This window comes from Emydura macquarii, unplaced genomic scaffold (genome assembly GCF_026122565.2).
Source record: "Emydura macquarii macquarii isolate MOO-44397 ecotype Brisbane River unplaced genomic scaffold, CSIRO-AGI_Emac_v2 contig_1110, whole genome shotgun sequence".
NCBI lineage: Eukaryota > Metazoa > Chordata > Testudines > Chelidae > Emydura > Emydura macquarii.
In genome coordinates, this window is record NW_027131247.1 from 486,201 (window position 1) to 510,326 (window position 24,126).

General features: G+C 40.9%; 1 protein-coding gene across 2 annotated transcripts; it reads left to right on the top strand.

Annotated features, from left to right (window-relative positions):
- The first annotated feature begins 3,200 nt into the window (after positions 1–3,200).
- On the top strand, positions 3,201–22,292 carry NFU1 (NFU1 iron-sulfur cluster scaffold). 2 transcript variants are annotated; one of them, XM_067545828.1, is made up of 8 exons: positions 3,201–3,322; positions 4,851–4,957; positions 8,858–8,993; positions 12,007–12,073; positions 13,433–13,547; positions 15,150–15,213; positions 20,505–20,679; positions 21,662–22,292. In XM_067545828.1, exons 1-8 carry the CDS (start codon positions 3,273–3,275, stop codon positions 21,707–21,709), a joined length of 762 nt encoding a protein of 253 aa, XP_067401929.1. In that variant the 5' UTR covers positions 3,201–3,272; the 3' UTR covers positions 21,710–22,292. The 2 variants fall into 2 exon arrangements, with proteins under 2 accessions (XP_067401929.1, XP_067401930.1); XM_067545829.1 differs by lacking the exon at positions 3,201–3,322 and adding an exon at positions 3,584–3,648.
- Positions 22,293–24,126: the final 1,834 nt, after the last annotated feature.

The window sequence follows — 24,126 nt, forward strand, 5'->3', positions numbered from 1 at the left end:
GTGTGGGTTTTTCATTTTTTTTGAATGGTGTTAAATCAAGGCCTCTGCAGGACGCCCAAAGACTCCGAAGTATTTTTACTCTAAGTATTTTCACCGTGTAACCTTATTCTGTTTTTGAAACACATTCCTGAATTATGCTCTGCTGTGGTGGTGATGCTGATAAACCACGGCCTTTAGTTTTTGTGGTATGTGTACTGTAAATACTCTACTGTTACAATAAAACTAGACTTGTCATCTGTGAAATTAGAGGGGTAGTCACTGATTACTCCCCTCTCCTCAAAAGAAAGAGAAAATAGAAAAAGGGATTAATAATCTTATGCAGTTATAGGGACAGTAGATTATGTTCTGGGTGAGGAAGCCCAATCTGGAAACATTCAATGGATCTGAATGAGGCAGACTCTGCTAAGCATTGTCCAAGACAGTGAAAGAAACTCTTACTGTCACATGCAGAAAGACAGTGGAGTCTTTCTTATGGAGCAGAAAGCCTGAGCTGGAGATGTCCATGTTCTCAGCTAACTGGAATACAATCTGTATGCGACTTTAGACTGCATATTGTAAAACCAGAGCTTCATTCCAATCCCAGTTTTTTATTGGGGTGAAATCGGAGTGGTGTTGAAAATACCTCTGACTTGCAGACTTTTGGAGCAATGCTGTTGCACTCCAGGCGTGATTCATCTATGTTTGATAGTCTTGATGAAGAAATGTTAGTTGTAAACTTATGTACATTTTATTAAAAACCTTATCTGATTAAAATGCACCTTCCCTGCTCTGTGTTCCTTCTTGTTAGTATGAAACCTTCGCTGGGCTGGATACGAAGCGTTCCGTTTTAAACAGTCTCTTTTGTCGCTCTGGTGTGAAGGAAACCTTCAGGAGGGTTGAATTTCTGCATACTCAAGTGTACCATGCTGCTCGCAACCAAGGTTACAGGTGCCTCTAGAAATACCAAAGAGAGGGGTAGAATTCTAGATTTTGGACCAGGAAAATCAAACGGGCATAGCCTCTCTGAGTAGGATCACACAATGGATGCCCTGTGTCACTTTAAAGGGATCTTGAGTTGCCCGAGCCAGGGCTGTATAAATACAGACATCAGGGCTTTCAGCTAATCTGCACTCACACAGCATCAGAAACTTAACTGTAAGTGTGTGTGTAAGTGCTTTGCTAAATTGGAGGCCCAAGCAGAACTTGGAAGTTAAAGGGCATGTTAAAGTCTAACAGCCTATTGTCCTCTCTGTTTTTATCACTAATATGTGTCTTTCCCAGCAGATCTTCTCACAAAGAAACTTGATGTAATCATTTACCCAACATCATATGGAATCTATAGAACTGACTCCATTTTGGATTATGCACTATAGATACACTATTTCTTACCAGTCCCTCTAAACCAGAGGTGATAGCTATAGCACGAAAAATGTGGGATGTCAACTACTACTGTAGTTCAGCAGAGAAATTTTCAAGGAGTAACGTGTGTTTAATTGGGAGGGCTTCTAAGCTTAAGCCAGGCCTATTGACTATTTAACATCTCACTCCAAAAAATTGCATGAACTATGGAGGGCAGCGCCTTGTTCGTGCCTTAAGCAATATCTCCTCCATGCAGGAAGGAGTCAGATTCAAAACAAACACAAACTTCACTGCTACTATCTACAGGACTCGAAGAAGCCTCTCTGAACTATAATATGAAATACTCTGCATCTTTCCACTGAGAATCTCAAAGCATTTTACTAATATTAGATCCTGGCAACTGTCCCTTTCACAGGGTACCCAATCATTTCATTGTTACCCAAGACTTATTGGGCCCTTGATAATGCAGGGGACTGGATTAGATGACCCTAGGCAGAATTAAGTATTATCTAAAACAGCCCTAACAGGTGTTTGTCTAACCTATTCTTAAAAATCTGCAAAGACAGAGATTCTACAATCTTCCTAGGCAATTTGTTCCAGTGCTTAACCATCCTTACAGTTGTGTTATAGCTAGTTGTGGTAGCCGCCTCGTGTCGTTTCTTATCCATAGGTTGTATGTGCTCTAGGACAATGGCTGTGTCTTTTTACTATAAAGTCTAGGCTAGCACAATGGGGCTGGGTTCTTAGAGGCTCCTGCAGTGCAAAGGATAAAGCAGGTAACTATTACTGTCTCCGTTTTTAAGAGAGGGCAGTGTGAAATACAGAGAGGTGGAGAGCAGCAATTTCTAAAATGGCCACTGATCATATTGAAACAATGTGTGTCAAGCAAGAGTCAGGCAACAAATGGTCAATTCTCTACAACTGAGCCTTAGCCCAGTGGAACCCTGATCATGGCTGGCGTCTATGGGTGCTGTTGTAACCGAAATATTTAATTCAGTGAAAAGTTCCAGAGGGGTAGCCGGGTTCGTCTGTATACAGCAAAAATGATGAGAGCTCTGTAGCACTTGAAAGACTGACTAATTTAATTTCTGCAGGCATAAGCATTTGTGGGCTGTAACCCATGTAAGCTTATGCTTGTAGCAATTAAATTTGTTAGTCGTTAAAGTGCTACAGGCCTCCCAGTGTATTTAATTCAGGGCTTATCAAAAGTGAGGGGATTGGATGGGTTCTTTTAAAGGCAGAGCAGGTGGACTGAGGTGACTACCCAACGTTAGGTTTTCATTTTTTTTAAAGTACATTTCTAGTGCTCCTCAGAGCTGGAGAAGTATAAACCCTAAGGGCACAGACTCTAGAAGGTAAATAAAAAGGACCCCAACACGTGTCTGGATGTTTAAAAACCCGCACTTTTCAATAACCCCCTGCTGCGGGGGGAGGGGGGGTGTGTGTCTGAGTGTCGGAGGAGGGTTGGCAATATTGCAACCAGCTCCTAGCGGTGTGCAGCCTGCATTGCCAACGAGCTTTCATCCCCTCCGTTACCCAGGGTCTAAAATCCTGCCGCCTTTCTTTAACGCAGTAGGGCTTGCAAACGTCTGCGAGCCGGCTGCTGCTGGGCGCTGCGGGGTGCACCTGGGGGCCGGCGGAAGGCGGATTTTGGGGGTTTTCCTTTTGCAGCAGCAGCAGCAGTGGGATGCCCCCCTCTGAGGTGCAAACGGAAGGGGGGGGCCCAGAGTGCTGGGCACAGTTGCAGTTCCCTCCTGCGGCCGGCAGAGGCCGCCCTCGCCGCGCCTCCGACTCCTTCCTCAGCAGGCGCTTGGGCGGGGTCACGCCCCCCCTCGCGCGGAGGGGTCCTGGAGCCGGCAGGCCCCGCCCAGCGCGTGTCCCGAGCAGCTCCTCGCGCGCCGCCGCCGCCGCAGCCGTTTCGGGGGGTGGCCAAGATGGCGGCGGCGGCGCGCTGGCTGCGGGCGGCGGCGGGGCTGGGCGGCCGGTAGGTGACCCCCCCCCCCGCTCCCTCCCCCCGGCCGGGCGCCTGCTGGCCTGGGCGCGGTCCCCGCCGCGGAGGGGGTCAGCCCTGCCCTGCCGCTGGGGCGGCGGAAGGGGACCCCCCGTGGCCTCCCCCCCCCCGCGGCTAACCCCTCCCCCCACCCACCGGGGGTCAGCCCCTCACTGCCCCCCCCCCGCGGGCCGGGCGCTGAGGGGGTCGCGGGCTGGTCCCCCCCACGCGGGGCAGGGCGGGGCGGGGGGTGAACGAGATGGGACAGGGGAGGCGGCAGGGGCTTTACCCTTCAGCTCGGTGCGGGGGACGGACACACGGTGAGACTGACCTGCGGTGCTGCTAGCCCTGGGTTCAGCTGCCCGGTCTGTGTGTCCCCCCCGTGACCTGTCCCAGGCAGGCTGGGCCGGGTTTGCTCTGCAAGGAGGAGAGGGTGACGAGGACCCGTGTCACTCACATTTAGCTCAGCTGCTTAGGTTGTGTAGATAAACTCAGGCAACAGTTGTGTGTTTAAAAAACAAACCAACCGAAAACCTGCTGTGGAGATCCTGACAGCGAAACCGACTGTAAATGTGAAACTGACTTCGTTTGTGTTCGTTGTCCACACCAGAGACAGGGAAGCAAAGCAGCATGAAGAACGAAATCTAGACTAGATCTCAAAATGTTTTTGCTGTAATGATTCCCGGTGTTGGTCGGTCACCGATAAAGATATCTGTCCCAATATGTAATTGTGACATCCCTGTCTGAAGATTCTTGGCCAGTAGGAGTCTTAGCTCACATTTTCAAATGGTGTGTATGTTCATGCCAAGTTTGTACAGGGGATTATATTGGCTGTGTACAAATCAGGAATTTCCATGTGAAAATGAACAGTTGTCTATCCCTGTTTATTACCCATGTAGTCATGATAATCAGAAGTGCAAATATGTGCCTGCACTTTTTAAAATCAGTTTAGTCCATCCTTCAGCCTCTTCTGATTTGTTCTTTCCAGTATATTCTTCATTGTTTTGTCCGCTCGAGGTTTGTGTGTCTCAACAGGTGGCTGGCGTCCTTTACCTGACGAGCTTAGACAAGAATTTTCTGTTGTAGCTGGCCTGGTTCCACTCCAGGGCCATAGTCTCCCACTGATGGATATGAATAGCTCCGTTGACACTCTGTTACATGAATCAGTATGTATAGTTAATGGAGCTTTTGTCCTTTCTCCACAGCAGTGCCCTGGTGAATTTTAAATCTAGATGATTGCTGTGTGATGGTTATTTGGCCACCTGGAAATCTAGGGAGAAAGGATTGAAACCCCATTTTCCCTTCTCGCTCAACAGCTATGCGGAATGGAGGGGAAAATAAGCCTGTAGTTGATCGCTACTCTAGATTACCTGTTCTCCACCTCTTTTGAGAGGGAGGAAACTGGTTAAGCAACTTGCTGAAATCCTGTATTAGGTTCATGTAAAATTCTCTTTCCTTGAGAGACTAGAAAAACGAAATTCTTAATTGAGATGTTGTTGGTAAAACCTGTGTCTTTCTTCAGGTGCTGTCTCATGACATTAAAAGACTTCAACTTGACAACTAAACACCCTCTCTGCCAATTCACACAAAGGAAACCGTTTCTTCCATCCACAGTACTACATAATACAGGTAAACGTAATTTTTGTCATTAAGTGAGTAAGTAAAGCTCTCATGAGATATGGCTCAAGAAGATGGTGAAAGAATAAACTCTCCGTTTTACTGAAACTTCAGATATATGCAGTATTCGGGGTGACTTTTGTTAATGGAGAAGTAGTTAAAATGTGCAGTCAGAATTTAGAACCAGGACTCAGAGACTTCATTTCACGTTCTGGTCTTTGTATGACCTTCTGTAAGTCAGTTACACTTTCCACCTCAGTTTCCCTCTCTAGTATAATAATGGAAATGTTTCCTTTGGTTGTTGAGGCTTGGAAAGAGCTTTGGAGATGTAAAGCTCTCTATTTCTGCTTTGTATTATTATTTTAAGTCCTTAGTGTAAGATCACTCTAAGAGACCTCCTGCAATCCTGTGTCCTGTTCAGCAACTGAAATCAGCAAGACTGGAACTGCTGACCATTCCAAACTATAATCTTGCAAGGGTGGAGGTAGGCCTTTACCGTCACAGCTTGTGATTCTTGCATTCTGCTCCTGAATATATTCTGTACATCTCTGGCCATCTTTGGTGCAGAAATTTTAAAAGGTTTTGTTTTAATTCTGGGTTGTATGATTTATTGTAGGTATTGGGGAGATTTGGGGCTTGAAATGATTTTGCTCTTCCCATCTGCCATTTGTTAGGCTTGTTTTCCAATTCTCTTTTAATTTGCCTAACACTATTAAGGCACTGAGAAATTAAAATGGACTGAAATTACAATTTTGCAGTTTTTAGTATTAACATAGAAATTAACCTCTAACATTAGTTTGTCTGAAAAGTACTTCAGCTTCTAAAACTTGTAGTTTAACCATTAGGTGGCGCATGGAATTGGTAATAAGATGTACAGATTTTCACCTTTGGATTGCTGATTCAAACCCAGTGTTTGTAGTGATAAAAAGTGACTGGCTTCTGATGTCTCTTCAGTGACCTGTATAAAGTTAGTTTGGTCACAGAAAGGGGTCTGTAACACAAGTTCATCATATTTGGTACTAGCCATTAAGCAGTTTCAGGAGAGAGGCTAAGGATCACTGGGTGATGGAGAGGTCTCCTCCTTTAGGACAGATTTGAGGGGTGTTGGAAGGGCAACCCAGGGAGGTTTGAACTGCCACTGCCAACACTGTACCTGGGTGTGGATAGATGACTTCAAAAGCCAGTTCTATCCATCCATTACCTTTCACTAACACTACAATTCTCACACATGCATGTGAAATTAATAGTATCTGCAAATGTAAACTGAAAAAGCAAAGGCTGGAACTCCAGTTTTCTGTATCTGCTGCTACAGTATTTCATAAGACACTGTCCTCAGCAAAAAAAGATTCAGTGGCCTTTTGTGCTTCTGACAATTGTAGATCCAGCTTCTGCACCTGCCTATTGGAGTCAACAACAACTCCTCTATGATGCGGAGAAAGATATATATATATATATATATGTATATATATATATATGCGGAGTATATAGTATATATATATATATATACACACACACATTTTTAATTGTGCAGGTGCCTGTTGTATAGAACCAAACACAAGTAGAAATATTATTTAAATGAGTCTTTCCGTTCCCGTTGCAGCAACTGCTTTTTGATGTGGATTCCAGAGGGCCCCAGACCTACCCAACTCATAATTCAATTTTTTGTAAATTCAGATTTAATCAAGCAGTTGACTGGTTGACTCAGAGCGCTCTAGTCAGCTGCATGCTGATCTACTTACGCAAATGTCCTTTACATTCTGTGCCTTTTATCCATATTTATTTTTCACTTTCAATAAATGATAGAACAGAAGAAATTACATGGCATATTGGTCAGATAATTGAATGAAGCAATTTGGCTATTTTGTGTGCATGATGCTACTTACACACTGTACATGATAATAAGCTTGGATATTCACAGTATATACAAGGAGTTCTGGTTTGATTAATGGTAAAGACACATTGATTTTGAAAATAATCTGTTTTCCCAGCTTCAGAAGATCCTGGGTACAATAGCTATCTTCATCAATACTTTTGTGAGGGAATGATGTATCCTTTTGTGTTCTTGGCCTTTGGGGTTGCTAGTCATTTGACTGTAGAGTTGCTGTCAGTTGTCCTTTGCAGTGGAGAAGTCAGTAAATTTTCAGGGCATATTCAGTTGACACCATCCAGTTCCATCGCTGTAGGCTATTGTCACATTGGAGGTGGCTTCCATTGCCATTCTAATCAGGGAGATGTTTTTAGTCCTTGTGGATTGAGTTGCATGACAAAATAGAGAATGGCTTTTAGTTGCTAAATCAGGACTCTCTCTAGAATGTTAGCATTGAGCAGCTTGTTTTATTCTTTCTCTCAGAACTTAAGAGCTTGTGTGTGTGGTGATGGTGTGGGTTAAAGTCAAATGAATTGTTGCCGTGTTATATACTTACAGTGGGAATTTGCTGATTTATAAATAGTCTGATTTGTCATCTAATACTAGGAGTTATGATTGAAATTGCTGTTTAGGAAGTGAAAGTTTCAACTCTTTTTTTGTTTGTTGTTGTTGTTTTAAAAATAAAATAAAAATTCTCTCTAAGCCATATATGTTTCTAAAGTTAAATAAGCTTCCTTCCCAAATATTATTTACTCAGAATTTATACATATTACTTCCTAGGCTTTTCTAATTAAAAAAAAAAAAAGTCAGTTTCACTTTACTGAGGATGATGTGCTGGTTTGAGAACCCTAATCATGCAATGAAATATGATAGTGAAGGGACAGGGGTGTGATCTAGTAGTTAGTGTAGAGAACAAGGAAGTAGGGTTTTATATCTAACTGCTTTTTACTTTGTGTGACATCATGTGTCCTTTAATCTCCCTGTACTTCAGATTTCCCAACTGTAAAATGATTATCGTAATACCTGCTGCACAGGTCCATTATAAATCTTAAATAACATTTGCAAAGTACTTTGATATCCTTGGGTAAAAGTGTGTAATGTTTCTTGTAATAAAGTTTGGTTAATCCAGCAAAATCCTATTCAAATAATGAATATAATCTGAGCAAACTACGAAATACTTCTTTCATAAATTTTGGGTATGTGCTTACCAGCTTTTATAAATGATTTTGATATCAATTGTTAATACAAAATGCTTGTTGAAAATCAATAAGCTCAATATCAGAGGCGCTGTAAATAGATTGGCTGAGTTGTCCATTCAGATGATAGTGTGGGTGGTTAAAAATAATGTTGTGCTTGCTCTGAAAGCCTATGCAGGTTTCCAGATTACTGCAATTTCTTCTTTAGACCAAGATGCCACAAATGCTTCTTACCAGGCTGTGTGTTCATTTTTTACAGTTATTTTCTGTGATAATTTTTCCTTTTTGATAAAGCTGGAAAAGGAACAAAAACATAACATTAGAATATCTACAACAGAAAGCTAGTAAATCTATCAAGGAGTGTTCTTAACAGGAAGGTGATGATGCTGGAGCGGAGATACCGCACAATGCTCAGGGAGCACAGAATAAAAACCTGAACAGAATAGAGAAGAGGCACAAATCTCATGTTAGTGTGGATATTAAAAAGAGAGCCTCTGAAAGAGGATGTGGAGAGTATTAGCTCTGTTCATATTTACAGAGAGATGTGAGCAGCAAATTGCACAGGGAATAAAACTGAGATTAGAACTAACTGGGGCCTGGCTTCCTTCACCTTTTCATCTGTATCTAAAATTTAGTGACTGAATTTGTTGATCTTCATGTTAATACGGGTATGTTGGTGGAACTCATTGAGCCATGTTTTTTAAATTTCAGTATTCCCCAATCCTCTGTTTTTGATAAGTATGTGTGTTCTGCAAACAAAACCCTGCCTGACTAAATAAGCAGTTTTTCAGTTACTCCTATTTAAGTCACTTATATTTTAAACATTTATTTCCTTCTTTCTTTTTTCAGTAAGATCCATGTTTATTCAGACTCAGGACACTCCAAATCCAAATAGTTTGAAGTTTATTCCAGGAAGACAAGTGCTGGAGTCGAGGACCATGGATTTTTCCACACCAGCTGCAGCGTTTTGCTCACCTTTAGCGAGGTGTGTTAAAGCATTACATAATTTATTCAAGGGACCATATGTGTTAGTTACTGAAACATATGTATATACAACTGTCATTTTAAATGCAGCTGAATGGTAAAGTGCAGATTAGCTGCATTTCCATTGAGGATGCTTCTTTTCTTATAAAGGAGATTGAATGCCTAGAGATGGCCAAAGTAATCTGTCAAGATTTTTATATACTGTGCATGTCAGTGTAGTAACTAAGTGCTTAGTAATTGATTTCATTGTTCTGAATCAAACTGTGATAGAATTAATTAGTCCTGAGAAGGCAAAATATTGTTGTTCATCCCTGTGTGCCGAAATTACTCATGTGAGTAGTCTTTCCGCTACTAGTCACATTAAAGTCATGCCATCTCACAATTTAATGAGACAGGCAACCTAAGGAAGCATCCGTAAATGTTGTATGTGAAACTGAAACAACTTACTAATTTTGGCACAGTAGTACTGACACTATTAACGTTAGCTTTGAAGCCACTGAGTTTTTACTTCCTTTAAAACGTGGGTGTGTTACAGACAGTACAGTGGAAAAATTAAAATTACTCAGTTTTTTGGTGAACCCTTTTTTCTAGTTTTATTCATGTATAATCTTCTGCAGAGGCCCTCAGCGCCATGGATAACATGATCTGGATTGTCCATAGTGAAAGTTATTAGGATTAATAAATTTCAATCCACTTGGACTGTGAACCATTACTACAGCTTATTTTCCACCTAATACTTTGCTATATTTTCATTGGGTGAAAAAGGGCTGGGGCACCATTAAAGGTCTATCTGAAAGTAGGGGATGGGATGGATGGGAGGGTGTCATCTGTTGCTGGTGATGAAATGTATTGCAGAACTGATGCACACTTGCTTTCTGGGGAAAGCAGAGAGGGTGAGATGTGGAAATGCCTTCCCAAAATCATAGTTTAATTTGCTCTTGTATGTGTTGATGGAAATACTGCACACAAGTGAAAGCAGCCTCATGTAATCCTCTCTCTGGGAAATGTAACATTATCCAATGTATTGCTATAATATTTCTATTTTTCTATAGTTGATTTGTAACCAAACAAACAAACTTTTCAAATTAAGCTCTTTAACTCAAAGGTAGTATAAATAACCATATGTATAAAACAACAAATCCAGTCTGAAAGGTACTTCAGTGCATCCAACAGAGATGATTTACAATCCAAGATCCCATTATCAGAGTGCTGAAATACCAGGATGTGTATAAAGCAAATTACATTAGATTGCAGAAATACAAATAATGGGGGGGAAATGATTTTGTTGTAAAATGTCTGCAAATGAATATGAGACCAAGAACTGTACATATTTAGAAAGTACAAGGAATACTCACATTTGGCATTGTGTGTTTAATATTGCCCTTTCCCTTTGGCATAATAAGAGTAAAGTGTTTATGCACTGCCATTAAAATCTCAGGCTTTGTTTTTGGGATGCCCATTTGCTTTGGCATGGGAATACAAATCTTCCAAGGAAATAATGTCAACTGTGTTACCCTTAGATGATTTGAAGTGCTTGTGCAACTCCAAAACCTTTTTTAAAGTATAATTTTGGGACCATTAGTCTGTCAAGCAAATTAGGTTGTGATGACATTTTAAAAAACACACAACGCACAAACTACATTTTTAATATTTAATAGTTTTTGTTATATGCGTAGGAAAGTTCCTCTCCTAATCATCCTTTGCCATACATATTTCTACCTGTGGTAAAGTGTCTAATTTGTCCATCTTGAGCTGTATAGTTTTCCCCTATTCAGCTATTTTCAGCTATTCAGATTACGGAAAATGTATACCTTCTGTTTTCAGGATTAGGGTTACCTGCAGTGTTTTGTGTAAAAATGCCAGATTTAACTTCTGGTTGTTCTAGTTATTCTTTATCATATCCCCTGGGTGACAACAGACAGTAATTTAATCTGTGGTCTAGGTATTAAGGTTGTATATATTTGAAATCATTGATTCCTGTGGCCGTAGAAAGCAAAACTAAGCATTTGTTGAGATTGCATTTAAAACTCTCATTCTATTATTTTATAATTAAAATAGTTTGTAAACAAAGTGTGTTCTTGTTTCCTGTCTATTTCTAAAGTTTTAGGGTGTTGGTCTGAATTTGTTTGATAATTGTTTAAGTACTATACACAAAGTAGTGAGGAATGAAGTATCAAGCTTAGATCATTCTTTATCTTTAATTTTAGAAGTTTAATAGTCCGTGTTTTAATTGCACTAAGCAACTAAAGGTAGTAAAATTAAGTGAAACAGACATTTTGATAAAGTCTGGTGCCCTTGCTTTCTGAGTAACTGCAACTTCAAATTCACCAACATTGCTGCCGAGTCATTCGTATACTATAACAATGAATAAAGATGTGAAGATTCCTTACACATTGAGCTGGCTTGTTAAAACGTTGCGCACTGATACATTATTTCTCCGAACACCAAGTGCCACCAGATTCCAAATTCAGTTCATTTTGGGTGAGTCTCTATGGAAGAAACAAAATTTAGAACAGCTTTTAGTAAGATTGATTATATTTAAAAGTTTTCAGCAACCTAGTCTAATATTCTAAAGAAGAGTCCCTGTCCTTCCACAGATGCCTGCCAAGAATGTTGGTGTATCTGTCATTCTTGATGCTGATCCAGTAGTTTGCTGGATAAAGAATACCCTTTTGGCTTCAAAGAAGAGCTAGAGAGATGAGCATTTACTCTTTCATACTTAAGTGGAAAAATTAGCATGCTGCATGTTCAGTATGGCACTCCACGATATGGTGTTTTCTACTTATGCCAAGCTGCAGAATTCCATGGCTCTGGGTGAAGAATAAAAACACTTAAACTGTAGAAGAATCCTTTGCCAATCTCCTTTAATGATTTTATTATGTGATTATTTCCTTCTAGAAATGTATTCTTGTGAAAAGCAAAAAACCGAGTAGAACATGATTGATAGAAACTTTTAATTTAGTGTTGTTTGTGATTGCAGACTTAGTTTTTCTATGGTTAACTTTCTTTTGCAGGCAGTTGTTCAGGATTGAAGGAGTTAAAAGTGTCTTCTTTGGGCCTGACTTCATCACAGTCACAAAGGTAAGCGGAAAAGAGGTTCTAATGCTCTAAATATGAACTGAGGCTTGTCCAGTCTGCAGGGAGAGATGAAAGGGACAGCCTCCTTGCAGATCCTTCCCTGGCTTGCATAATGTACACTAGAAATCTTACCTTCCCTTAGAATGTCCTCAAAATATTCACTACAGGGATTTAATTTAGTTCTTCAACATCATCTCTGTACAAAGTAAAATAAATTACCATAAAGCTGTGAAGGCACACTGTGCTTTAGTTCCAGCTTGTGTGAATATTATCTTTTGAGTCTGATTTTCAGAGCTGCTGAACATCACAGTTTCCCTTGAGATGAATTGTTGTAGCTGCTCAGCATTTTTTCAGTTCTAATCGAAATGCTAGAAGTCAGAGGAGTAATTTTTTAGTATAACATTTTGCCCTTCTGTAGCCCTTTTCCTCCATATTTGAATAAAAAAGCCTCACATTTTATAGACATGCATGCTTACTGTGGCATACGTAGGCTAAGTAAGTGGTCTATAGCCATATATAGTGAGCTAATGGCTGGGCCAGGAATAGATCTTGGGAGTCCAAATGAGCGACCATAAAGGCATCATTGTTCTCTGATATAGCATGCGCATGGCATTGTGTATCGAGCTTGGAAACATCTGCTCCAGAAATAGTCCTTTACTACTTGAGCTAAAAGAGAAGTTCCATGAAATATTAAGTAGTATTAAAGTTCATATACTTTTAGGCTTGATAATAGAACAAATCACGAATACTCGAAGGTGAAAGTCAATCCCAAAAAGGACAGTGGTACAAATAAATGCAAGCAAGCGCTTTACATATTGCCTCAAAGTCCCCCCTTTGCCTCCCAGCGGCAAAGCTTATTCATCTGAGTTTCAGAGGAGTTCACTCAACCCAGGAAGTATTGTGTAATATATCCATAGCTGCATAAATACTGTACAGTCGCTATGCCATTTAATGGCCAGCACACGGGATGTCAATAATAGAACACGTAGCCAAAATATAAACAGGCGTCAAAAACAGTTTGTTGGTAGAAATAAATCTGAGCAAAACATCTGTGATTTTAGTTTCTTTTCATCTTCAGTTGTTTGTTTTTATACACTAATATTTTATACAGCCGTTAGCTTGCAAACATTGCAGGGAAATGCTTAAATCCAAACAACAAAACCTCTACTGAGTATTTTAAATATCATTTTATGAAAACTTTTCTATTTTATGTTGGATTTGATAAAACGGTTGAATAAAATGTAAATTTCAGGCCTGAATGCCCAGCAAGGTGTCTTTAAGATGGGAAAAGGCTGCTGTATAAGATTTATCTTTGCAATGAGGCAGAAACTCTCTATATGGTTTTTCTTAAAATTTTTATAGATAAATGAAGATTTGGATTGGAATTTATTGAAACCAGATATTTATGCAACCATAATGGATTTTTTTGCCTCTGGTTTACCTGTAATTACTGAAGAGGCGCCTCGCACAGACACAGGTAAATGGAACTCTTCAAGACTGGCTTATGCCTTTGTGTGGTCTTTGTTCTCTCTTAAGTTGATGTGTTTGATATATCACGTCCAGAGGAAATGAACTTGCCTCACAGAAAACGTGAGAAAAGAATAAACAGTTTAAAATGGCTCAAATTAGCACACAAATGATTCAGCGGTCTGCATAAGTTCCAGGTAAATTAATAACACACAAACAGTTTAAAGCAGTTGTCTGACCATGAATATGGGGCCAGATTCCCAGCTAGTGCCATGGCGGGGCCAAATTCTATGGATACATAGATTGGAAGGCCAGATGGGATGATGGTGAACATTTAGTCTGACCTACTGTGTAACACAGGTTGTAGAACTACCCCTAAATAATTCCGAGAGCATATCTTTTAGAAAAGCATCCAACTTCCTGTGGCGCCACACTGATTTTACACCAGCAAAGGATTTGGCCAAGGTTGTTCCAGCCTTTTTTGTTTGAAACATTTGTTTTTAAAAAGCGGTTGGGTTTCTGTGTACACAAAAACATTGGAGGTTGCTACAGAGTCTGTTTTTTACAAGCTCACTATAGAGATCACTAGTCTCCTTTGTAAAGCTTTGAAATGCCCATTGTTAATGGATTAATTGTAAAATTGCAATAATTTTACAACAAGAATTCAGAAAAGAGTTGCTAAGCTGAGCTGGAGGGAAACTGTGCCTTTGTTAAGGTGTGGTGGTAGCCCATCTGTTGCTTTCAGCTGTTCTTTCAATATGTTATCCAGAGAACTGCCGGTAGTGTCATTTTGAAATAATGACTTCTGTTAAGTAATTTAGGAATTTTGAGGTTTATAGGTTTCAGTTCCACTGAAAAGATGCTTCTAAAGAACTAGCTTCTAACTACTTTTCAGTTCTGTAGCTGGAAACAGTAGCTATTTGTCTTTTAAATAAAAGTAAAAATGCTTTAATGAAGGTTACTAAGACAATTGGTCAGTCAAGCAACTAATATAGGTCTTGATACTCTAATCAGCTTCACAATTGATGGCCATTTGGAGACAATTTACATATCTCTAATAAACAGTAGGTGGGGGAGAACTGTGCACCGAAACCCTGAGGAGCCTCCATTTTTTCCCCATTCTTGTCCTCTGATTCATGGCTGATTCTATAGAAAGAGCTTTTGGACCTAATTGAGAGGTGACATGTTGATGTAGAGGAAATCTACGTTTGTGTAACTTACATGCTGAGGAAACAAAGAGAAGAATAGGTTGAAATACAGGGCAGCCTGTGTTAGCCCACATCTGTATCCCATCCTCTGCATGTGAAATAACGCCAGCTTCATCTGTCAAGAGGGCTTCTCAATGCTTTGAGAAAAACCGTGGTTATGCTTGTGCATGTGTGAGAGAGAGCATTGAGGAGAATCTAAAAAGGTGCAATGTACTTGCTGTAAGATACACAAGCTTAGACTTAACCTGTGAGTTTAGCTGTCAGAATCGTCCTTTGGTGGTGTATTGCTGGTACTACTTAATCATGGAAAAATATTATTATTTTTACAAGTATTTTACCACAGTATTATTAATCATAATAAGGCTCTGTCAACGTTTTTATTTGCATGTGTTTTTCCCCTAAAGCTGCCTCAGAAGATGACGATGAAGTTGTATTAATGATTAAGGAACTTCTGGATTCTAGAATAAGGTAACTTTAAACATTGCTAGTTTAAAGCATTGTCACATAGTAGATATATTTTGGATTATTTCAGAATGATGCATTTCTGAATATTTTTAGGATTACACCAATTAAATGTGCAGCATATGGCATATTTCAGCTTGGTGCACAGACAGGCCAGAGTTGTTCGTGTTGTCTCTATTTGAAAAGTGTGCCTCAAGATTCTCTGTGGAAAAACAGCTTTCTGCTGAACAGTGTCCAGTGCAGGGAAGGTTCTGACTGAAACAAACTGACCCCTTCAATTCACACTGCACTTTTCCAGATGATTTTAGAAGACTGCAGAATCCTGCAGCCCACAGTTTAGTGTGTGTTTTAAAATGAATTCATTGGGCCAACCTGGTTATAGCTTTAGATGCTACTGCAGTCTAAATCTCTAGTAATAATAAAAATAATGTGGAAGATATTCAATTTTGTGGTGAACATTCTGTTTTTCCCTTCATTTATTCATCTCTGTTTCTCACTTCTTGTTGGTCTCATACGAATTTCAAATCATTTAACATTTCATGTTTAGTAGAGTAGAGTAAACTCTGTGCCATCTCAAATTGATATCTCAGAAGTTCACTGACAGAAGTCATCTGGTGATCTTAGCGTCAATCAACTTTTATCCCTATATTTTTACAGCGATTATATTTGGATTTGACACAGCTCGAATTTAGAATCTGGTAGTCAGTAATACAGTCTTTAGACATAAGCAGTTAAGAGATGTTTTTCAGTTCTTGTCATAGGGCAGCCCCTCCTGGAGCACCCCTCGGCTGCAGCATGACAGGCATATCTGCCTCAGTTTCCTTCCTTCATAGTCCCCTGAAGTAGTCCGAAGCATATTTGAGTGCAAATAGCCCCTTGGGGTTAATTTATTACAAAAGAAAATCCCACCCCCATAAATCCCAACACCATAATCCAGACAATACATCAAATACAGCCCTGGCATCCCTCACCATGCCCTTGCTCTCCAGCGCAAACCTCTCTGGCTTCAGCTTTCTGGCTGTAAGAGCCAGCAGCATCTCCCTCTTCTGCTCTCAGCTTCCAGCCCTCTATGGCTCAGGAAATACAACTGACTAGTCTCTCCATTGGCTCCCTAATGCTCTGCTCTTTTCAGCCTCCCGGCACTGGCTTTGGCATGTGAAAGCTATCCCCTCCATTGGCTCTTTCAGTCTCCCAGCACTGGCTCTGGAAGGTTAGCCAGCCAGCACTGGCTCTTTGATAATTTGTCCCTCTTTCTGGGGAGGGCCTGCAGTGAGCTTTCTGCTCTTTGAGGCTTTTCCCAGAGACCTCTAGTGTCCTGAGTGGTCTCTCTCTCCTTGAACTGTGCTGTTCCTATGCTCTTAAATGACCAAATTGGGAGCACCTGTTCTGGCTGCACGGGGGCACTGTACCTGCTTCATTTACAGGGGTCAGCTCCCTGTGACAGTTCTTTAACTACCTCCCAGAGTGAACAGAAGCAAATAAGAATATAGACATGTGGATGTGGGGAAATGCCTAATGTATTTCAGAAGTCCTCTTGTTACCAACAGTGGCTTCTTTCACAAATCACACATTCCTATAGCAATCACTTACATGTGGTGTAAGTGAATGGAATTAATTTGCATTTCTTCAGAAAATGCACTAACTTGGGCTTTTTTTATTTATACTTTCTAAAAATGTTGCATTCCGAAAGCTCTTATAAAAGAAATAAATTGTAGGGGTTATCTTTGAGCTGAGATACAGTGATAGTAAACTCGTCTCTCAAAGAAGAGGAAGAGAAATAGAGAGGAGGATCTATGTATTGTGTATATATGGAAGTTTTCAAAGTACGGTGCACCCCCCACTCCTTGCCCAGAGGGGGCTTTCCAAGATTTATCAAGGGGGCAGAGGATCTATGGGGCACGGCTGAAGGGCTGGGGTCTAGATGGGGCTTTGTCTGGCAAGGGGAAGCACACAGGGCTCTGAGCGGGTGGTCTTGCCTGCTGGGACTAGGCTCCTTGCCTGTCTTATTCCCCCACTGCTGCAGCTGCAGCCACCAACTAGCAGGAGCAGCTGGTGGGAGCTCTGCAAATGGGGAGTTGAAGGCTGCATTCCAGGAGGACTGGCACCCTCTTCCACCGGCCACACACAGCTTGATCCTGGCCTTTCGGCGCAACCCCAAAGCTAAGAGCCCTGTCTCCTTCCCCTGCCAGACAGCCTGCTCAGGGGAAGTGAATGGGGCCAGTACTCAATAGGTGCAGCCTTTTGCTCCCCTCCTGATCCTAGCCCTTCAGATCAGCCCCATCTGCTTCCCCTGAGTGGGGTCATGGAGCCGGGCAGGGAACCAAGTCCTGGTAACTGAGACCCAATTGCTGCAGAGAGCACAAGGCTTCCTCAACTGTTACGTGGTGAGTACTTCCTCTCCCCAACAGGCCCCGCAGGTACCAGGTGTGACACACATGGCAATCTTTTGCATATCCTTGGGAGACCATATGGACTGAAATTTAAGTATCTTTGGAGTCCATTGTATTAAATGCAAATGTGATGTATTATTGTGGACTGGGATGGTGTATAATCTTTCTAGGAGGGAGATGGGATGTGACGCTTGGGTGTTCAGAGGAATATATTGAAAATGTGCTGGATGGAAATTGGCTTTTGGGAACAAGAAGTGTGAAGTGGATTTCTTGGGGAATACCTAGGGAGAGGTTAATGCAAATTCCCAACCTTCAGTTATACAAAAAACAAGCCTTTGAGGTTAAAACCTGAGGAATGGGTTCACGGATACTGGAGCTCAAAGATCTAAACTGTGTAAAGAAATAGCTGAACTGTGCAGCCTGGGTTCTGGTCTGAATCAGAACTGCTATGAACTTGTAACCACAGGGAAAAACAAATTGGGGTTTTGAAAGACTGATCACCTACTGGAGCCTGAGGTTGGAGTTGGGGGGTGACTTCTGGTAAGGCTTTTAGCATGCATGCAGGTTATTTTATTGTTGTTAACGTTTTCTCTGTAATGCTTTCACCTTAATAAATGTGCTTGCTTAGAAAAAGCTGTGTAGCAACTTATAATTGTGGGCAATACACTGGTCACAGCCTCTGGAAAGAAAGCCAGGTGCAGATACTTGGCGTCTAGGCAGTCTGGTTTGCAGGGGATATCACAGTGTAGGCAGGGAACTGCGCGGTCTTAATAATCCCCTGGGCAGGAGGGGAGTGAGAAGCAGTCTCTCTGCCCCAGAGGGGTGATTGCTGAAGAGCTAGGAGTCTAGAGTGGGTCCCCTGGAGGGACCACGAGTGGGGAACACAGGTGCAGTTGCCCTGAAACTGTGACACGGGGAACCCTTCCCCACATGGCTTAGAAAAAGGGAGGTGTGTATGGGACATGGGGGTGACTCCGCAAAAAAAAAATGTGAGGGAAACTCTGATATATAGTAATGATTTGAAAGACAGCATTAAGTAAGCTCTTCTTTCATGGGTTATGAACCCCCTATGGTACATTAGCCGTAAAATTCAGAGTTGCTTCTTTTATATTCCACAGAAGTTCTGTTCAAATTGTTTGTTCTTTTTTTCAGTTGGCCAGAAGGCTGTTGACCAGACCAGTTGCCTAGTCTGTGTTGTTACTTGTGTCAATATCATTACTGAATAGCTTTCAGGAGCTCTGTATAACCACCCTGATACATGCAGAGCATTCATTGTTTACACTAAAGAACATCAAAAACATAAGCAGAGAAATCGGAAACCTATGGGGGTTATGTCTACACTGCAGTTAAACACCTGTGGCTGGCCTGGGTCAGCTGACACAGACTCAAGGAGCTTGGGCTTCGTGGTGTAGACATTCGGACCAGGAGAGTTCTGGCTACAGCCCAAGCCCGAACATCTACACCACAATTTTACAGCCCTGTAGCCTGAACTCGCAAGCCTGAGTCAGTTGATATGAGCCAGCCACACTCAGGAGAGGAAGCAGGGAAGACTGGAATTGTGCTGTAATGTGTTAAAAACTTGTCTGTAAATAAGGGAGGAATGAATTCTCAATCAGATGCTCTGGCTTTCAAGAATTGAGGTGATTTGTTAAAGAAAGTTGTTGATGCTGGTGCTAATAAATGTGGCCAAATCCTAAATTATTCCAGCAGAGGTGAAGTTCTCAAGTGTTATTCTGGAAATTAGTATAAAGAGCTTCTTTTTAAGTAACATGACACTTTTTAGCTTGGTATCTGGAAAAACGTTGCTATGGAGATGCAGTTACAAAGTTGGTCATTTGTTATTTGTGACAAGAGACTAGATTGGGGAAATGTCATTAGCTCTGGGGCCCAATCCTGTGAGATGCTGAGTGCCTCATCAACTTACCAGATCAGGCCCATAAGTACTTTGTTGTTCTCTTCCATACAGAATATACAAAGCTCAACAACATTCAATAGTCTCTAGAATATATCATAATTATTCCCTGTATTACTGCATTCAGTTTGCAACAAACTCTAATACACAGACACTTTCAGGAAGGAAAATCCTCCAGTTCTTCAGCTTTCTGAGGATTCTACCTTAATATAATACAGAGAGACTGTAGAGGAGAGTGAATTGGAGACAATTAAAATCTGTGGTTGTTGGAAAGTTTCAGGATGTTGTTATGGGGGTGGAAAAGGAGGCTGTTTATCATGGGAATTAGTTGTGACTTAGTTGTCTTGGTAGTTTGTATAATATAAAGAAATGTGATTACTCAGTTGTTTTCGGTTGTAAAAATCCAGATAAATATTTTACAAGCTTCTAGTTCTCTCTTTCCATATTGACCTGCCAATTACAAAAATACCAGTTAAAACTGACTCTTGTTCTCTTCCTTCACTAAATATTTGCTGGGTTTTTTACTAGTAGAACACATGATGGAATTCTTAAAGTTTGTATGAGACTGGATGACTGTGAAGTTGTAGAGCCTTTACCTCTGTCACTAGCCCAGGTCAAGAGTTCCCAACAGTTGATACTATCAGATCGCTAACTATTAGTTCTACATGAAGTGGGTTGGGAGTGATCTCAGACAGCTCCCAGTCACAAAACTCATCAAAGTTGGTACATTTCCTCATAGGTCAAGGAATAAATGGGCTTTGGAGATAGAAATCAGGTTCCTCCAAGTCAGCGTTGGGGCATGTTGACCTGGGGCGCTCTAAGGAGAAGCTTGCCCTGCCATTGCCTATGTTGGACCAGTTTGTGTATAAAGAAGGGGCTTCAGTTCCTAGAACTCAATCATTCATGAGCATTAAATGGACTCTTACACATTTTTAGAACAAAAATTGCCTGCAGTAATATTTTCTATTATTATAATAAATATTCTCTTTCCTCAGGCCGACTGTTCAGGAAGATGGGGGTGATGTCATATATAAAGGCTTTGAAGATGGGATTGTACAGTTAAAGTTACAGGGTTCATGCACTAGCTGTCCCAGTTCGATCATAACGCTGAAGAATGGGATACAGAACATGTTACAATTCTATATTCCAGAAGTAGAAGGTGTGGAACAGGTATGTGGACCCCCCCATTTACTGAAAAAAACTTTATTTCCATAGGGTTTGAACATTTTTAAATGCCTCTGCTTCCTGCAAAATCCATTCTTAGAAGCTACAAACCCAGCATGGGTCTGGAAACACAGATCAACCTTGAATGGGAAAACTTTTAAAATAAATCAATTAATTAGACGGGGAGAGTAGTCAGACTATAAATCTCTAGAATCCACCTTCTTCTAGCATGGTTTGGCAGATTGAGTCTTTGTTCCAGTAAGGCGAGGGAAAAAAGCCCAATGCGTTTTGTTTCCTAGCAGGGTTACAGTTGTTTTGATTTTTCCTCCTCAGTGCATTTGTACTTTATATTCTAAATGTTGTCGTGTTTGTTTTGTTCCCATAACACAACATATGACAGTTATTAGTTTTCCTTTTTTATTGACTTAATTTCAAATGTATTGCTTTAGCTCTAGTCTCAGGAACATGAGGTGGATTTTATCACTGGAAATTTCTTGGAAAAAGCATTTTGTTTTTGCCAGTGAACATTATCTTGGTGTTTTTGGGACTTTCTTCTGATAGATATAATAAACTAGGAACAAAGTTTTGCTCAATATGTACTAAAACAAGCCTGTGTCTGCAAAAATGCAAATTTAGATACGTTCACTAATTAAACATCTGGTATGTGTTAGTGAATGTTCTCATTACTTTAGTAACCACTTGGTCTGCCCCTTAGCATTACACAACCTTCTTCTTACTTCAGTCAAACCTCCTCATGTCATTTTGATTGAAATGACCATCATCATACAATGGTGCTGAACAATTGCTATTCCAATTGATTCCAGTGGGAATTAAGAACCTCTTAAAATCAGGTTCAATGTATTTCACTGTGTCTGAATAATAAATGTTGTCATTTAGGCTTATATGTCTGTCTTGAGCTCTTGTGTAATCCTAGAAAAGCAAAGTTGAAAATGATTATTTAAACAACTCTCTTGGATTTTGGTTTTAGGTTGTTGATGATGATGATGGAGTGGAGAAAGAAGCAAACTCTACCTGAGCTAACAGCATTGATGTGTCTCGAAATAACAAGGTTTTCCTGCGGGTGTGTATAACTTAACCAGGTCCCGAGGAAGAACAAAAGTTGTTATTCTCTACTTTAGAAAAATAGTTAATTTTTCATCATTTTAGATGTCCCTCCCCCCTGTTTAAAGATAATACATTGCCTTTTCCAGTGGCTTACTACATGGCCTACTTTCTTGTTCCTTCTTCTGTAGACTTCATAACATGATTAAGAAACACATGAAAAAGGCATTTTTAACAGTGATTTGTCCATTTCTGTTTCACATACAAAGTCTTTAGAATAAAAGGGGGAGGGGATCAAAGTGTAATTGTTTAGAATAAACTCTACAGAAAGTTGTGCATTTTATAAAGTATATGTATAACATATTTTCTCCATTCTGCCTTATGGGCTTTTGGAATGACTTGCAATCATATTCTGAAGCTCTGAGATATAGAGTTTATTTTTAAGAAGTAAATTATTTGTTTATTTATCCTTGATCACTGTATATGAGTTAAGTTAACTTGGTCACTTCAAATGTTTGTTGTTGATTATACCCAGTTATTAAATATAATAATATTAACTCCTTTTGTGAATGGTGCTCACTTTCTTCCAAGCATTGTGTAGACCAGTGGTTCTCAACCTTTTTTTCCCCGAGTACCACTCGGGCCAGGTACAGTCAGGTCAAGTACCACTTGACCTGACTGTACCCGACCCGAGTACCACTCGGGGAAAAAAAGGGAGGGGACTTGCGGCGGGGTTTCCCGGCGGGAGGGATTTGCGGCGGGGTTTCGCGGTGGTGGGGAGAGACTTGCGGTGGCGTACATAGAAGACACAATGCCTGCCGCCGAAACCCTTCCGCCGTTTGCCCATTTTTGGCGGCAAGGTTTCACGCGGGAGGGCACTTCCGGCGGCGGATTTGGCGGCGCGGTACGGCTCGCGTACCACCCAGCCTCCCCGTAAGTACCACCGGGGAGTGAGAACCGCTGGTGTAGACAATGGCAGCAAAGTCAAATACGATTAGTTACAGGTGTGAATCGACTGCTAAGAAAATAATTCCTTTTACAAAAAGCATTTTAGAAGATCCTTATCAGCCATGATAGCTGAGGACCCTAATGCACTTTTTTATAACTAAATGTTATCCAGATTATTAATCTGTTTAAATTTGCAATAGGTCCTTCCTTAATATAGTATTTCTGGGTGAGAAGAAATGTGACAGGACAGAACACGTCAGTTTTACAAGCATTTAGAAACTATGGGAAGGGAAAAAGTGGGCTTTTTGAAACTGAAATGTGTCAGTCATGCTTTTCAAGAGCAAAACATCCACGTGTTTCTAGTACCCAGCCTGAGCAGATGATTTGGGTGCTAGCGATTCTGTTTTCCTCTGCCTGCTTCTACAAAGTTATATGGTCACTACTTGAGCTCATGGCTGGAACAGTTCCCCCAGCTTTCAGGAGTTGATTGCCTGCTGCACATGCCTCATCTCACTTCATGAGCCAAAGCCATGCAGGAAGCTTCCATAGCAGTAGTCTTCACGGTGAGTAAGCAGTACATAACCCCTAAAATTCTGCCTCTAAACCACCCCATCTATAGTGGAATCAGAGCAGGTCTGTTGCGAGCAGAGCCCTTCACATCAGTAGGCAGGGTTTGGGGCAGCACAGCAGACATCATAGGACCCAAATGAGAAAACCAGTGTTGGAAATCCATGCTCAGAGTAGTCCTGAGTGATCATTTTTGAGGAGCTGGGATTCATTTGAAAAATTTCAGATCTGTCTTACTCTTCCAGATCTTTCTGTAGTTATAAGCATGTATAGCCTAACTACAACTGAGTATCAAGTAAGGCAACGTAAGTACATAGTGGGAGGTATTACGGGCCACATTCTCGGCTGGTTTAACTCCACCAATTTTCTGGATATAGTGAATTAAACCAGCAGAGAGTTTGGCCCACAGTGCACAAAGTAGCATGTGATAACAATGGACTTTATGCTGTGTGTGCAGTTTAAGAATAAATATTTAGTTTAATAAAACAGCTGTTGGAACTCTCATTTGGCATAATAATGCCGTGTCTTATAAATAAAAACCAGGATTTGGAGTTTGGAACTCCTGTGTCTTTTTGCCCCCCTCCCTCTTAGAAGTAAACAGTGTCTAATCTTGCTAATGTATTTATAAGAAAAGTACCCCTGAGGCAGACGTGTGATCAAAGGACCAGCTTGTGCACAGGCTAATGCCACGCTCGTGCTTTCAGCAGCCAAGTACGAAATGGCGGGTGTTTCTGATTTCTCAAAAACTGAGCTTTTTTAGCCTAATTTCAGGTCAGTTTCAGGTCATAAACTATTCACTATTCAGATGCAAAGCAGGTGTATGTTGAGTTAAATAAAATGTATGTCCTCTGCATTTGTCTGTTGATGTGCTTTCTC